Source organism: Acyrthosiphon pisum, chromosome A1, assembly GCF_005508785.2.
Source record: "Acyrthosiphon pisum isolate AL4f chromosome A1, pea_aphid_22Mar2018_4r6ur, whole genome shotgun sequence".
NCBI classification, from domain to species: Eukaryota; Metazoa; Arthropoda; class Insecta; order Hemiptera; family Aphididae; genus Acyrthosiphon; species Acyrthosiphon pisum.
This window is the reverse complement of record NC_042494.1, coordinates 153,810,614-153,828,018: the sequence shown is the minus strand read 5'-3', so window position 1 is coordinate 153,828,018 and position 17,405 is coordinate 153,810,614. Positions and strand designations below refer to the sequence as shown.

At 34.5% G+C, this 17,405-nt stretch overlaps 1 protein-coding gene across 3 annotated transcripts in view; it reads left to right on the top strand.

Moving 5' to 3' along the window:
- Positions 1–17,405, top strand: part of LOC100573718 (serine-rich adhesin for platelets) — a 291,897-nt gene that overhangs the window by 220,403 nt on the left and 54,089 nt on the right. For all 3 annotated transcript variants that reach the window (XM_016805576.2, XM_016805577.2, XM_016805575.2), the window contains exon 7: positions 3,613–4,201. In XM_016805576.2, the coding sequence (XP_016661065.1) occupies positions 3,613–4,201 (589 nt within the window). The remainder of the gene's footprint in view (positions 1–3,612; positions 4,202–17,405) is intronic.

Below are 17,405 nucleotides of genomic sequence, written 5' to 3'. Positions count from 1 at the left end.
AATGCACATATTTTATAAATAGTTTAGGATCTGTTCATATAGGTATTCATAACATTTAGTTAAGAATACACTGCTCTAAACTCGAACATTTAATATATTATGTTAGCATTTATTAAATCTTTCGTAAACTTTGGAAATGTGTATTTATGATGAACCTTCTTTAAACATAGCGCAATCATAATATTATAGTTATTCAAGTTTTATGTAATTAAAGTTTAGAATATTATTTATGTATTTTTCAAAATGTAATTTTGAGAGTTCTGTGTAAATAAATAACAAAAGGATCATCTTTATACAGTATATGACAATATTAAAATATCATCGGATAAATAAATTAATTAAATTTTTGTAAGTGGAAAAATATTAAATGTCGAATATACATTTTTCAAGGAAAATAAAATACATTTTGTAAGCCAGATATAACTAACTAAGATTTTTAGCGGAATAATTAATTTCTAAATAGGAACTTGTTGTCAAATAGAAATAAATAATTTTTTATTAGGGCTAACCATATCAATACTGTTATAACTATTTTACGTACAAAGGAATTTTGCTCACATAAAAAAATTTAAAAAAAAACTCATTATTCATTTTATATAATATAATAAATTTTCATTTAAATATGAATATTAGTCGCGTTTATTTACTGCTGCTATTCTGTTTGATGTGCAGCGTGTAACAGTATGCTATTTTTCTATAATATAGTATATTATATTTCAAAGTAAGAATTACAGTATTATACAATACCGGTTGATATTGTTGATTGAATTTTGATTGACATTGATTCCGTACGGTTCTGAAACACTGAAAACAGAAATTTCATTTGAAATACTTACGTCCCCGAATCATTTTGAGAGGAAAAATAATATCGTCACCAGGGAACGCTTATATTTCACGTATTCCAAGCCGACTCGCAAAATATGTATCACGAAATTGGCCATCGCCGTCGGTGGAGCGGCGACGGAAATAACAATTTCGTCCCCTCTAACTCGATAATATTTTAAACGAACCCCGTCGTCAGAACCAGGAATCCCCGGAGGACGCCCTTCTTACCTGCCGTCCGAGATAAATGGTTGCTAAAATTGGTTTCTCAATAGCCAAGATGATCGGCCGACGGGGATAGACTCGCAAGCCTTTCCGGTGGTCTCCGACCCGGGTACCGATTTATATCCCCGTGACCCAATCGATTGTCAATGATTTAGTTTTCGGTATGTTGTTTCTCTTACCGATAACGCGCAGTGGAATGGGTACGCGGCGGTGGGTGGTGCGGGTGGAGGAGAAAAAAAAATAAAGGAAGAAAACACTCAACCTGCAGGTATACGAGAGGGCGGATTCCCACACACACGCACTCACGCACCCACACACCCACACACACCGGGTTAGGTCGTATATCAGCCGGAGGGAAACCGGAGCAATAATTTCGGCGCTGTAATACAGCTATAAATCTATTAACGCCACGCCCCTCCCACGTCCCTCGAACCACCACTCACCCGTCCCACGGCCCACCACTATACCAGAACCCGGCACCGCCGCTCCGCCCGTGTAGTGTTCCAGTATAGAAAACGACGAGAGAACTTTATCCGGATTGTTCTTTGAACAATAGTCGTTAGCATTTCCGACCGTGCTCGTGTTTCGGCGATTCTGTAATAATACGCCAAATCCCACTGTTTCATTTCCGACATTATATTATCACGGTGGAAAAAAAAAAGTACCGCGGATAAAATTCTAGTGCTTGGCGCGGAGTACATGCGTATACATACGTACATGTATATGATATATATATACGGCCTCGGGAAACGTGTACAATGAGAAGGAAATAAAACAATTACTTCACTGCGTTGTGTGGTGGGGTGGAGTGCGGGCGTGGTGCAAATAAATGTTTTTGAATGAACGGACATTTTTCTACTACACCGTGGACTATAATAATAATAAAAAAAAAAAAAGAAAAAAATGTAATAATTATTATTATTGTAACGCTCCTGATTATTCGTAGACCGTGCAGCAGGTCTGCAACACATAACGAGGCGATGATAATTTTTTGACATAGGTTTACGCCGCCGCACAACCCGCTTATATATCTTTACACGTACACACGCACACACATATATATACCCATTTTAATAATATATACTTTTATCGTCCCGGCAAACGCTAAAAGTGTTGTTATAAAACGTCCACCACAAAAAGGGTCTTCTGCTTTTCGGCGCGTTTATTACCGCGTTATCTTACCGTGTATTTCCGTAAGGCCGTCAAATCCGTTTTAATTAGTTTACTTCACAACGTTCCCGTTGATAATGTCCTCGCGGTAGTCCCACAGGAACGAAAAATATATTTTTCAAAGCATTTATTATTATTATTATTTTTTTTTTTTTTTGTCGTACTCGGCGTAGCCGGAGGGTGGATGAGTAAACACTAACTATATAGAAAAACAGAAGATTTTCAGTGCCATTTATCTTTATTATTCGGCTGGCGTACACCATTTACACGTTTCCGATTTATATACCCATTAGCTATATCGTGTGAAACGGTAATCGGGTCAAGGTCAGTGGGTCGAGGGACGAGTAAGCCGCCGTGGCAATACTCTGCGCAGGTCGGAACCAACAAAAACAGTTATGGAATCGCCCAAACGTGACACCAGACTACGGCGGAGGTATCCGACTAATGGTGCCTCGTTTCGGTCGTAGGATGATTCTAGGTTCAAGACGTTTTCCAGACGACTAATTTTTGATATTTTATTGACTACTATAATGCAATATTATGATCTACGCGGGGTGGTTTTTTCTTATATATCATAAATCGAATCAGACGACGTATTTTTCCGTTGGTATTACCTATAAATATTTTGGTATTCGACGTGTTGCTCACTCCTATAATAGGTTAAATCGAAAAGTGCATCTGAATATGATACCAACTTCCCCCGACGTTTAACGAAACCACTAGTCACAGGCGCAACTCGGACAATTTTCTAAGGGGGGTTGTAGTGGGCATAACCTTCATATTTTTTCTTTACTAATCTGTGTAATAATTTCCCCTACACCCTCAACTATGAATTTGTATAATATATTTTGTAAGTGGCTTGTAAATGTGCACTAATTATATTTAAACACGACACGTGTGCATTAACAACGAATCAAAATTGTATTCTAATGCAAATTTTCTTATATGTTAAAAACTATGTATAGGTATAATAATATGTTTCATATAAGCTTTTAGATTTTTTTAATAAATTGTCCACATCTATTTCGGTTCGTATGTTAAATCCAAGAAACAGTCTCGCGTCATACTTACCCGTCGTTCTTGGGGCCAATTTTTTGCCGGATCGAAGAAAACACAATACTTTGTGGCTATACCTAAGTATATTGATTTTTTTAATATTATTGTCCAACGGAATAATATATTCGGCGGGGATGCTGTGAAAATACTCTAGTCAGTTTAGCCACCCCGTACCCACCATCAACCCCCCCCCCCCCAACAACCCAGTTGCGCCGAGTGGCTGTGCCGGCGCCGCATACACTTAGATGCACCGACGAGTCATGCCCAGGATGTAAAACTAAATTTGAAAAAAAACCACCCCACGTGTATACGATGGTGACGGTGTGCGTGTCCTGACAGGAACGGACACATGCTGACCCACCGGCACAAAAAGCCGTTCGAATGCAAGGCCAGCGGATGCGGCAAGTCGTACTGCGACGCGCGGTCGCTGCGCCGGCACACGGAGAACCATCACCACCACCGGCCGTCGTCCAACCAGGGATCGCCGCCCGCGTCGCCGTCCTCGTCCACGAGTTCCGGTTGCATACAGTACGCGCCCGCGCCCATGCCTTCACCGCCAGGCTCGTCCGCGGCCGCCACGTCCACCACGGCGGCCGCTGGTGCGTCGTCTTCGTCGTCGTCGTCGTCGTCGTCGTCGTCTGCGTCGTCCTCGTCGTCCTCGTCCGCGTCCACCACGGTGGCGTTCGGGTCCATGTCGGCCATTTCGGTGTCGACGTCCGCTTCGTCGTCGTCGTTGTCGTCGTCATCGTCGTCGTCGTCGTCTTCTTCACCGTCGATGTCTTCGTCCTTGTCGTCGACGACGTCCTCGTCCGCCGCTCCGCACCACCAACAGCAGCCGCACGACGCGACGCCCAGTCAGCTACAAAAGCTGCTCAGCGCCGAACCGCTGTCGTCGACTGGCGGCGGCGGAGGAGCTCTCCCGTCAAAGGTAAGAGATTGCAATGGATATAACCGTAGATGATAAAGAAATGGATACATATGGGACCGTGGACAGTAAAAACTTGGATAGGACATCACCAATTGAGGCTACTACTATATTTCAGCAGTCGTAAACTGATAACAAATTTAAGCAGTTCGTTTAAATTTTTTTATTATAATATGATAATATATATATATATATTGATATTCGATATAGATAGTATAAGTACACTTATTTATTGGTCTCAATTGGAATCATTGATCACAGTCGATATAAGATGTTTAGTCCTATCCGTGTTTTTGTTATCTATGCACGGAACGCATATCGAGTGTTGAGTGAACTGTAGATACCACAGTGGTTAATAGTGGTTACTATATATTGCTTATTATGAGTTTATTATACTGTTTTGAGAGAATAGACATTGATTGGTAAATTGAAACAAAGCAAAAAGATTCGTTTTTATAACAAAATTATGGTGGGACAATAATTTTAAATCAATTTAATTCAAAGGTTTTGAACGGTATTAGTTTTGCACCAACCTATATTTAGATCCTATTTTAATTTGATCATTTTGAGATAACAACGGCTACCTTACGGTGACATGCTCTCTATTCGGGCCATATTATTAATTATAAGGTGCATCCATTTATTTATTATCTATGGATATAATATTTATATTTATACTGATTACGATATCCCGACAATGTAATAATATAATCATACACTATATATTGTTGCTGAGTTAGGGCAATCAAATCCATCTGCAGTCTTTAGTCTCTATTGGTTTGATTTTAAATTAAATATGATATTACTATGATATTTTAATCTATAATAACTTTTATATTTTGTATCCTGTTCGACCGTGTTTTTGATACCTGTCAAAGTGATTATTAAAAAATAATGTTTTTACCGGATCGCATAAAATATGCTTGCATTCCCGACAATAAGCTTCTAGTTGCGACACTGAATACTATATTATTATTACCATTATTATTGTCGTAGGTATTTCGATGTGTGAAAAATATAACCACAACTTTTAATTACCGTGATTCAGTGATTGTGTAAAAATACTATCGATAGTTTAGTATCATTAATACTATTAAATATGCCAAGCAATATATTATATTCGTTGAGGATTAGGTGGATTTAAAATTTCAAAAGAAAAGGTAGCAAAAATATGAAAAGAGATGTATAAATGTTTCAACTGTAATTAAAGTACGATTCAGCAGTGTTTTTCGGCGTAAAAAAATGTGTGTTTTGTCTATGTCGACATTTTCATTAGCGCGTACCAGTATGATTTAATTAGATAAACTTGATTAATTGCATTATGCTAATAAAATTATTCGTCATTACTAACTACGGTGTAGTGAAAGCTATAGCATAAATGCATTTTGAATTTAATAGAAATTAGAAAGCCTTCAGTATTCTAACACACGTTGCATTAAAATTGCATATACAAGGCGCCGTCTTATGTAAAAAATTATATAGTATTATTATTGTTTGCTTACTGTATGCATTTTGTTTTTGTTATTTACAATGTGAATAACAATAAAGGTCAGATCTCGCTGTTTTCTATCAACATATACTAAATAAATGATATACTTTGTACGACATTAATGCCTATGATATTAAATTTTACGCACAAATTGAATGATGTCACTAAATAATATTCACAGATAACACAGATAGTTTAAACAAAGTTATTCGATTTCTTTTCATTAAAAAACTTCCCTGTCTACATAGATAAAATTGGTTAAAAGGGTTAACACACAATGAATATTAAATAATGATTATAAATTATTTTTTTTTTTATTGTTGATCATAATAACATTATATAGTATACCTAAGCTTTATATTATGCAAACCATAATGTGTGGATATATCGATTGGATACGCTGTAAAAACTGCCTTGTGCATATAAAATATAAACACGGTAAAATATCTTTTAATAGACCGTGAAACGTGTATTAATGAACATTTTTATTTTTTACCCCACGAATAACGTACGTATTGAATAAAACAGCAAACCTTCCAATGATGTTTCTCAAAAATAAATGAAATTTGTAAATGTTTATAAACTTCGTTTGAAAATATACCTACAGCAAATTGGATGTAATTTTTCACAGCTGTTCAGATTCACCACTCAAGTGATAAATTTAAAAAAAATCACACGTTTAAAATAAAACATAGTGAACACATTACCAATACATATATTATAATTTTAAATGTTGGAAACTTGATAAAATCAATAATATTATATTGGTGTACTTAAATAAAATTTGTTGTTAGAGAAATAAAAATAAATAACACAATAATACCTTATACTAACACAGTTCGAAGCCTAACAAAGAGAGAAAAATTACTGTAAAAACCTACAAGAGTAGACTTCTGAGTTTTGAGTGTGTATATGGAATACTAAAGACTGCACAAACATACCAAACCAGCTCATATTATGTAATTGAAAACGAATAAATTCAAATAAATCGTTATGCAGACATTAAAGAAACGCATAAAATAAATATTTGTTGGAGTGTAAAATATTTATTAGGTACCTATCTGAACTGTAATCAACTGTCTTCAACACAGAACTATGTCTCATGTACACTGTATCAAATAAATACACAATCGTTTCTAGTGCGGGTGACAAATAATCGTTTTCGCGTGCCGAATTTATATTGAAAATTAGGGGCGCTACAATACAGCTTGGCTAGCTTTTTACATATATTACCTATATATTTGCAAACGTCATAGTATGAATAATATGTTGAGGTTTTGAGGTATTCGCGGGTTGAAAACGCCAAAACGTCAAGACATCGAAAAAAGGCTCCCATCGTAAACGTGTGTAGGTAATAAATAATAATATAATATTATTATTTACCAATAATTATTTACTAAATATAGAATGTGGTGGACAATCGATAAACGCACTTTAACATAATATTGTGGGCGAGAAAACGTTAACTCGTACCGTACTCGGACCTGAATCCCTGTAGGTTAATTTATGCGAAGGCGAATGCATATTTTCCGTAGGTACTGACACGCCGTAATGATGTGTACACGTGGTATTTTTTATTTGGAAAATAATTCGGCTGCCCCCCGTGATTTTATCGATTCAAATATCGTCGTGTTTCAGCCTATAATTGGACATTGGATTGTGCTCATTGTTCCGTATTTCATTGTTATTCAAACCCTTTAATGATTTTTGCACCATTTATGAATGCCTCGCAAAATAATTATGTAAACTCTATATATTTTTGTAATTTGCATTCCAACAGATTCTTTTATCAAATATTATGACGTCATGTGCACAAGTCGTAGCGCTTTTATACTCCGCTAGGAATTGATTTTCAATTAACGAATTTACATTTTTCTAGATGTTCTCAGACGCGTTATCCGTGTAATTTTTCTTTACATGATAAGGTAATCAGAAATTTAATTGAAACTATTTTTTTTTTTTTTTTTGGTAACTGACAGCTGTATGGTAATGTAACCACAGTACGAAATATCCCTTGAATAAAGGTCTGCACAGAAAAAAACAAACCCTAAAAAAAATTTAATTAAATACAAAAACTAAAAACTAGGTACTAGGTATTGTTTACGTAAATTTAAATTAAATAAATAATGGTTTTTAAATGTTGATAATTTAGCATGTAAAATAATAATAGCTAACATGCATTGTGTTTTTTTTAAAAATTAAACTATTTTTAACTTTGATTAAAAAAGTAAAGTTTTTTGCTCGAATATCATAATTTAATCTAGAAAAAAAAATGAAAATAAAGTACAATGTGAGACGTTGTGTGTATTATATTATTATAAAGAATGACCCCTCCTGTTTAAATGAGCTCACATGTGACAGTGACGGTTTTTAACGAGACAACGGTCGTTGCGGCCATAGACGAAGTATAATTCAATAATAATAACGAAATGGTATTTGGACATTTTCCTAACAGCAGTCTTGCGGGACATTGGAAATTCACTTCTTATAGATATTAGAATATTTCCTTGACAACAACAAAAAAAAGTGTTTTCGAAACGAATTCAGATTAAAGAACTTGACCAGATTTATTTTATATCCAACATCTACAATTTATATTTATAAAATATGTTTTCAGTAATCTGAATCGCAAGCCCGTGTTTTTGTTCACATGGTGGGAAATAAAATCAATTGTTTTATAGTTTTATACGTCTTACATAGCAGTATAGTAAAACCAAAAAAACACGCAAAAATAGCAATAAACCAAAATTTAATTTAATTTAATTCTTCAATGACAATCCGACACCTGGATTTTACTATACTCCGGCCCAAGAGAGTCCATATGTCAGAACGCGTCCGTCACTGTGCATCGGCACGTTGCCGAATAGTGGGAATGGCACCTTGGTGGGAGAAAACAGACGTCACGTATTACTATATGAATGCACGGTTTACGTATGGACTCTCGTGGGCCGGAGTATAGTATTTTATACGAATAATGGCCAAACCGTGATTTGCTCTATTTTAAAAAGTTATTCTAGGCTAGGCCCGAGAGAAGGATGCCTGCCTCCAATCACCCCCCCATATAAGATAAACCTTCTCCAGAAGTCAGCCAAGAGTATGATATATTATAATACATTCACGCTGAGCATAATGTTTTTGTGCAAAATTTAATACCTCGTGAGTTATGGTAGCTTAATCTCTTTGTGATTTGAATATAACATTGACGTTAATATTGATTAGTCTTCTCAACTCAAATTTTAGATATCGCGTTTTATTTAGTTTTTTCTACTAGCCGTTTGGGTTTGAACCGTCATGGATTGGCTGTTCTCTATAGCTACCTAATTATCGTATCGTTTGAACTATTAATTTTCCGCGAAAAGAAAACCTTTCTGAAGCATATTTGTTTTTACTTTAGCAATATATCGACAAAAAAAAAATCCATTTGAAGTGCATAATATATAAGCGTTTTATAAGCTCATTTTCCAGAATACTCGAACCGATTATTAATTTCAAAAGACCTTTGGAGTTTGAAAACAGTAATAAGATCGAAATAGGTACCTACCTATATACAATACGTAATAATATTATATATAATATTATATAAACACAGACGATTTAGTCAGTTCTGGAGCTTAGACTATGTGCAGCCGGTTCTATACACTCATAATAATATTATACATAACGGTACAATAATAAACGAGGAGCTTTACAATAATAATAATAATAATAATAATAATAATATGTTCGCATATTTATATTTTCCAATACCAATTATTTCACCGGAACACGATCGGTCGCAGCAGTAATAATAATAATAATATAATACCATATATACTCGTATCTGAATATTTAAGGTTCGATAATATAAGTACCGTGCTCTATTTATAATTCCTGCACAGTATTATGTCGTATTAAACACGCCGTTCGGTTTTTATGCGGTCGTCCTTGTCGATACAGCTCGGGAATAATGGCGTACATAATATGTGTAAACCCCGGCCCGAACAACTTACACGCCATCGGTACCAGTGGAAAATTCCTCGGAATTTCGTTTACAATATATTATGAAAGAAAAAGGAAAATACTGCAGCACGAACACCGAACCCCGCCGTCTCCTTGTTTATTATTTTTATCATCATTATTGTTATTTGATTTTCTCCGTTCGTTTTTCGGATAACCGACGTAACAAAATTATAGCAAATTATATTATTTTGATAAAACCCACGTTCACAGTCAATATTTTTACACATACTTATTAAGAGTATTCTCTGCGTTTTCTCGACAAGCCGCGGACAATGTTATTCAAATAATATCAAAATTACCCCCCCCCCCTCCGCCCCACATTAGAGTTGTATACGTAATATTTTTTCACCTAACGTGTTTCGTAGAAAAATAATTTTAAATATAATATTTTGTGAATTCGACAAATTTATTTATTTCACTTTAAATCAGAGCGTATTAAAAATTATATTTATTCAGATACTATAGTTACCACTTACATTTGAAATTCGTTACGATGAATTTATAATAATAGGTGTAATTTAGTTATGGGCCAAATAAAATGTTACCTCAACCTAACTTAGATATTTTTACTATCATATTATGTGTGTATCATCGTATCAATACTCATATTATGTCATATTGCAATCTAACATTGTTTACGTTTATAAAAAAAAAAAATTATAATAATAATAATGCATTATCGTAATAATGTTTATACCTCTTCAAACCGAGTAATTAATAACTCACTCGGTATTTAATTATTTATTTGTATATAAATTAAATAAATGCAAACGGTTATCAGCTTTTAGGTTATAGGTAACTTATAGTATTCTGTTCACATAATAACTTTATGGAAAACAAAATGTATCATGACATCAAACAGCATTGTAGTAATTTAAAGTAAGTTATATACTACCTTCATACAATGAACATCAAACGTGAATCCGTTTTAAAATAATTTTTTACCAAAATGTGAGGTCATTATTATAAATTGTTTAACTTAGGTAGTTTAATTTATAGTGACCAAATAAGTGCATTAAAGATTGAATTATTTGATTTGTCTATGAAAACATTATAAAATAATTTTTAAGGTAAATTCTTTACGTAAGACATTACTGATTTCTAACTAATTGCATTTAAGTTTAATGATTTAATTATAATTTCATAATTCACCTCTTTAAAATTAAATGTTATGTTGTTTTACATTTATTTTGTCATGGTACAAGTTTAATTCAAATTTATATTTCATTACTTTTATCATAATATTATGAATTTAAATTATATAATATGGTGTAATAACTAATAAGTTTTTTTTTTTACTAAATATAAAAACTAGAAGTATTACTTTTATACATACTCAATTACCTATATTATATTTAATTTATATTAATAATAATTTCACAGAATATTGCCACTTTTCCCATTTCATATTTAATTAAATTTACTATAATATTATGTTTGACGTCTCCCATCTACATTTCAAACGTTGATTATTAACATTTAATTAATTGAAATAAACACAACCGGAGTATATTATCAATTTTGATCATCACAAATTTGTTGATGTTGTCTATAAACGGAAATATCAGTTTAATTAACGAACATAATTAACTCTTTTGATCGCAATATAATGCAATAAAAAATGTATTTAAAAACAAGTTGATGGTATAATTTTATGTGTTACAAAGGTCTTCAATTGTCTATGTCTACCTATAAAGAAATTTATATTGCCTTGTTCAGTTGTAAATAATATTTTAAAATTTGTTTAATAGCATCATAAAATTTAAGTCTTAATTGAATATTTTTCATTACCTAACTAGAATGTATTCGCTTTAATACAGAATAACACATACATATTAAGCTTTTATGCTAAAATTATAATGTATTTTAATAATTGATTATTTGAACCTCAGTACTTGTTCAAGACATAGCAGCTTTGAGTTTTTATAAATAATAATCAAAGTAAATGTAGGTTGGTACATTTTTAAATAAACATTTTCTTTTGTTAGTTATTTCATGTATACCGTTTAAAAGCAAATAAACAAATTTTACCAGTTATTAAACGGAAGCTCTTAAAACACAAAGCACAAAATTAAATTTTACAAAATATTCCACCTTTTAATCCTTTTGTATTTTAAATTTAAACATTAAACGTTTTATGTTCGTAAATATATATATATATATATATATTATGCTGTTAAGTAGGTATCTAATTGAACAGTTTCGCCAGCGGTGAATTATTATAGCGTGTAGCCGTTTCTCGTGTTTGCACAAGTACCTACAGTTTAAAGTAGTTCCGGTGTTTTAAATACGATGAGCAGAGAAACTAACATAACTTTATTATTATTATTGGGAAAAAAATAATAACGTTTATCTCTTCGTTTATTAGTGCCACGCGCTCGTTAATGGTATTGTGTCTATCATATTTTAACGAGAATAAAAAAAAAGGCGAAAAAAAGAGGAAACCGGATGTCCTTAGATCGAAGTTTTGGCCAAAGTTGAGACGTGCACCACATAGACCTAAATCACCCGTCAGAAGCGTAACCGAGTGCCGCACCGCAGCAGACGTGGTACGCGAGTGCAAAGGATGACGACACGCGCACTTTTCAGAGAGTGAGAAAGAGAGAGATAGGGCACGATAGTCGAATGCCGAACAAAAATAATACATTGAGAAACTTCCTCTGCTAATGTTCTTTTTCTCTTTTTGTCACACGGCTAATGGTTTTTTTTTTTTTTTTTTTTACGGACCCAGATACTAGAACCCTCGGTTTTTTACGCTCACCATCCATTTTACTCTTGGAAGTTTGCCCTATTTTCATTCCGATGCGGGGTTGTTGTTGTTGTTTTCTTTTTTCGTTTTTTATTCATGCGGGTGGAATTGACGTAAATAGAGCAAAACGGCGGTCAAATACGGGTCGCAGTGATCATTTTCGTCGTCGAGGGGCGGTGGTGCAATGTGTTATTTAACATATTATTGTTGTTATTTGAAGCCGTCCATTTTACACATATCTGTCCCCAAAACGCTTTTGACGATTCTGTTCATTAAAAAGCATTAACGATCTCATTTTAATCAGTAAAACGTTCCAATCAAACCGTAATGACACGCTCTTTGAACAGTTTAAACTCATTCACATTATACAATGCCTGCCGGTTTCATGGGCAGAGTGATGATGGGTGATTATTATTATAATTAATTATATTCCAGACATTTCATTATTTAAACGTACAATAACAACAACAACTGTCGTCGAACCTTCGACATACACTCTTTGCATAGAGCACAACGCTGCAACTGCAGACATTCCGCCACAGGCCACATTAAAAATTCCTCGAACCGGCCTGCAGTGACCCAACTGCATAAAACGCACTGTTTATATTTTTAGTTTTTTCGTACGACACCTCCACTACCGTCGTAAATAAATTTATTCGTTGCTACGTCGACGACGGAGTGTTATAATATTCGCCTTTAGCTCATCTCGGCGATGCGCGACCGACTCTGCTGCAGCAATCTCCAGATTCTTCAGTTGGCATATTTCCGTCGTCGCCATTCCGGATGTCGCTCGAATTCCTGCAGATTTCGGGACAATATTATATTATTATTATTATTATTATTATTATTATCGTTGTTGTATCGTATCGACGCGGGCCGGCATGACACTAAAGGTGCGTGGAGAGGGAGCGGGGTCACGGGTGGAATTCGTTTAATTGGACAACCCGAAAGCGTTTCTTGGTCCTGACCTAATGATAATATTCCACACCTCGGTCGAGGGTGTTTGCAGTGGCGGGGATGGATTTACATCCGAAAAAATCGCCGACGTCCGACCCACTGGTTATTGTCGGCACCTATACTGCAGAGGAGTTACCCGACGATGCTTGCACATATATAAATATATTATACCGTCTCGCCTTCGACCGACAACCGGGTAGATGTGTATGTGGGGAAGGGGTGTGGCTATCCGGAGCGAGAGTATGGTGGTGGAGAGATTTAAGGTCCTGCGGCCGGCGCGTCACGTAGGCATGCGTACGTGCACCAGAGCTGAATGGAGCGCATACGTGATGCCCCGTACAAAGTATAACAAAATATCTGCTAATATTATGTATGTGTTTATCGGTCAAAAGTCCAGAGTAATAATTGCCGTCGTCCCAAGCGAGCTCTCCCCCGGTAGGCGCGTCGTTTTGACATTCTCGACGACCGTCACAACCACCGCCGACCGGAGGGAAACGACGAGACCAGCTCTATTCTTTTTCATCGACACTCGGGACAATTATTATTATTATTGTTCTTGTACGACGGCAACAGCGCTCAGACCGTTTTTTTTTCTACCAAAAGGATCTGACTACTACAACTATACTATATAATATTGTTCTATTGTTAAACCGTATCACGCCCGGACAATACGACAATATATTCTACCCATATATGATATATATATATATTATTATATTGGTGCGCACAACGGACGACAGTAAACTATAATAATAAAAATATATGTCACGCGATAAAAATATAATATTATGTCGATAGACAAAACACAGTGCTGTCGTGTACCGTGAAACTGTCCAAAAGCCACGGAGCTGTAGTTGTAGTAGTGACGCAGAAAAAAATCATCTGACGAAATGATAAAACGTAATAATAACTACCGAAACTAAAATATGAAAACCCAATTCCGTGTCATTTTTGATCCGGTAAAACTGCAGTATACCACTGTTTATAGCAACTTTATTTATTTAACGACAACCATAAGGCGAATACACATATTATCCAAATCTAGTAGGTATTATTAATTAAGGATGTTTATCTGCAGCAGTGGATTACAATTCATTAGACTGTATAGTATCTGTTCATAAATCAATTTCAACAGCTTGTTCAACTCCTATACACAAATACCCGAGGTGGCATCATATTTTTGAGAAAAGATTGTTCAATATTGCAATATTAGGCGCTTACTTATAAACAGGTACAATGTACCTGGTACGTATTATTATTTCACAAGAAAAACATTTTTTTGGACCCATATTTTCACTTTCTAGTTTTGTGTCGTGTGTCGGATTTATATCTTTACCGTTGATCATAATATTATTATGATAAAGTTTGTATAGTTTGGCTTGCCGTACATGCGAATGATTCGTGGGCGGTTGTCGGTTAGCCGCGCGTGCCGGTTAGTCGTCGTCGTTGTTTTATTTACCACACGTCGCAATAATATATTATCGTTATTATACAATAATGATAATATAGGTTCACCCCACCGATAGAAATACGACGTCGACGACGAACGGACAAAATATATTGTTATGCACCCGAAAGACGGTCCCGGGCGGTGTTCGGTCGAACCCGAAAAAATGGTCGAGACGTTGTTAAAAAAAAAAAAAAAAAAAAAAAAAAAAACAAGAAAGAAAGAAAACAGTTTCTAGCTGCTGCCGTTACATATTATTGTTTTCTCGACCATTTTTCTCGATTTTCTCTCTGAATCTGTTGGGACGTTCGAACCGTATAAAATACCATCTGCGTTCAATTTCCAATCTATACAGATAAACAGTAATAATATCGTTCGGTATAAATAAGAAGAAAAAGGATGTAGTTTTTTTTTTTTATTTTAGTTATTGATCTTATTCACAAATAGGCGCATTGGTACTATCCTCTCTAATCCGCAGCTCTTCGTCGTTATACGTTTCGATTAAACCCGTCGAAATCAAACTCGACTTGAACTTTTTCATTTTTTCCTAATCATATACATCCGCTAATCAAATTACTTCATGGACAAGCACATACACACACACTCACTGTACACTATTAGAATACAAATTAACAGACATACCGTGTAGACCGTGATTTGTACGTATAACCGTTTCAAATTATCTCCACCTGATGACCTGAATCCACTTGATGACGGTCCAATTTGTAAATAAATCTCGTAATCACGAATGTTCGGATCATTTCGTATGAAATATATGACAATGAAAATAATATATGTTATTTATGTAGTTATATTATTATTTTAACACAATTTTAAAATCGCGTGACTCCAATAATTTCGGTACGAAATCGTGACGTAGGTATTACAGCAGATACCTGCGTCGGATAAAAAATTAAATTATTCGTTTTAGATAAAATTGTTATTGAAAACCCGTCAAAGGACCTGCCTCTGACGAGACATCATACTTTTAATGATGAGATGAACCTAACCCGTAAGCGTTCGATAATATTGTTTTGATTAATAATTTCGATAAATAAAAGCTAATTACAATCTAATTACGACTAATACCAAGTAATCAATAATTAAACTTTACCTCATAAATTGTATTTAAACTCTAAATAATAATATGCAGATATAATATTATATTGTTCACCATTGGACTATTCAACGTTTTATCCGTAGACACGAATTTCCTGTAAACGATAATTACATTTTCATTTTATCATGGATTAAAAGGGTTTACCAGAGATTTGATTCTATACATTCATATATCTACTAGAAACGTGGAACATAAAAGGGTGTAAATGTTGTCATTTACTTGGTAAATCCTTTTTTTTTGGAAACGGAAAAACAACCAATAGTACTTAATTTATAAAACACTTTTCATTTCATACAATATTCAACAGTAAAATCTACCGGTTTTAACTCAACAAAACTTAAAAGCATTTCCTCGCCCACTAAAACCTTCACTAATATAATATTTCAAAACTGCACTTATATTTCACTATTAAACACGACCCGGCTTCAGCTGTAATCACATTTAATCGTGAAAACGTTTTACTTGGTTATAACGCAATTCTTCATGGTTGTCAAGAAGCAATTTGTTTTTCGTTTTTTTTTTTTTTTTTATTACCTTTTTAAATTTTAGTTTTCAATGAACAGATTATAATATAATAGCGTTTTACTTATAATAGGGTACGTTATGAGTTTCGAACAATTTAATCGAAACCCGGTTAGCGACAAATTTATCAAACAAATCAAAAAATAATTAAACTGTATTTACCTGTCAAACTCCCGTGAGATAAACCTGATCTAATAATATTATGCGGGATCAGACTGTCAGTATTTAATTGAATATGTATCATAACTAGAACACGAGCGTCTTTAGAAACGTGAAAATATATCAAATTACTTTGGTATTGAAATCTATATAATTTGCGTACAGACGTACAGCAATATTTAATCAAATTCATGACAAAGTCTTAAAGGGCACGTGAAAAGTATCGACAACGTCACCAACGATTCTCGAGGAATAACTTATGACGTGGCTTGAAAGCAGTCGCCGGAGTGAGCAATTTGATGTAAAAATCCATTTGACACGTGTAATAATTGCCTCGTAAACGGCGTGTGGCGCATAATCGACTCGAGACAGACACACGCCGCCGAGTAATGATGCGCATAAAAACGTTGCACAGAAGAGACGATGTTTTTTCAAAAAGATATTTAATGGTGATTTTCGCCGTCGTTTTGTTTGTCTTACATTATTTCTTTCCTCTCTCTCTCTCTCTCTCTCTCTCTCTCTCTCTATGTTTGTCCCTCTCTGCAGTCTACACATGCATTTACCAGTATCAAATACTACGCGTCGGCAAATAACGAAAATATGAAAATATATTAAAAGTGTAGGTACGCAAAATTAACGACCGGTGACTGGTATATATAATATCATATTATTATAATGTAGGTGCGTAATATTACAGAGTTCGCAGACTCACGGACGGCTATTACACGGGTCCGTAATCGCTCGTGCATCTGCCGGAGTTATATG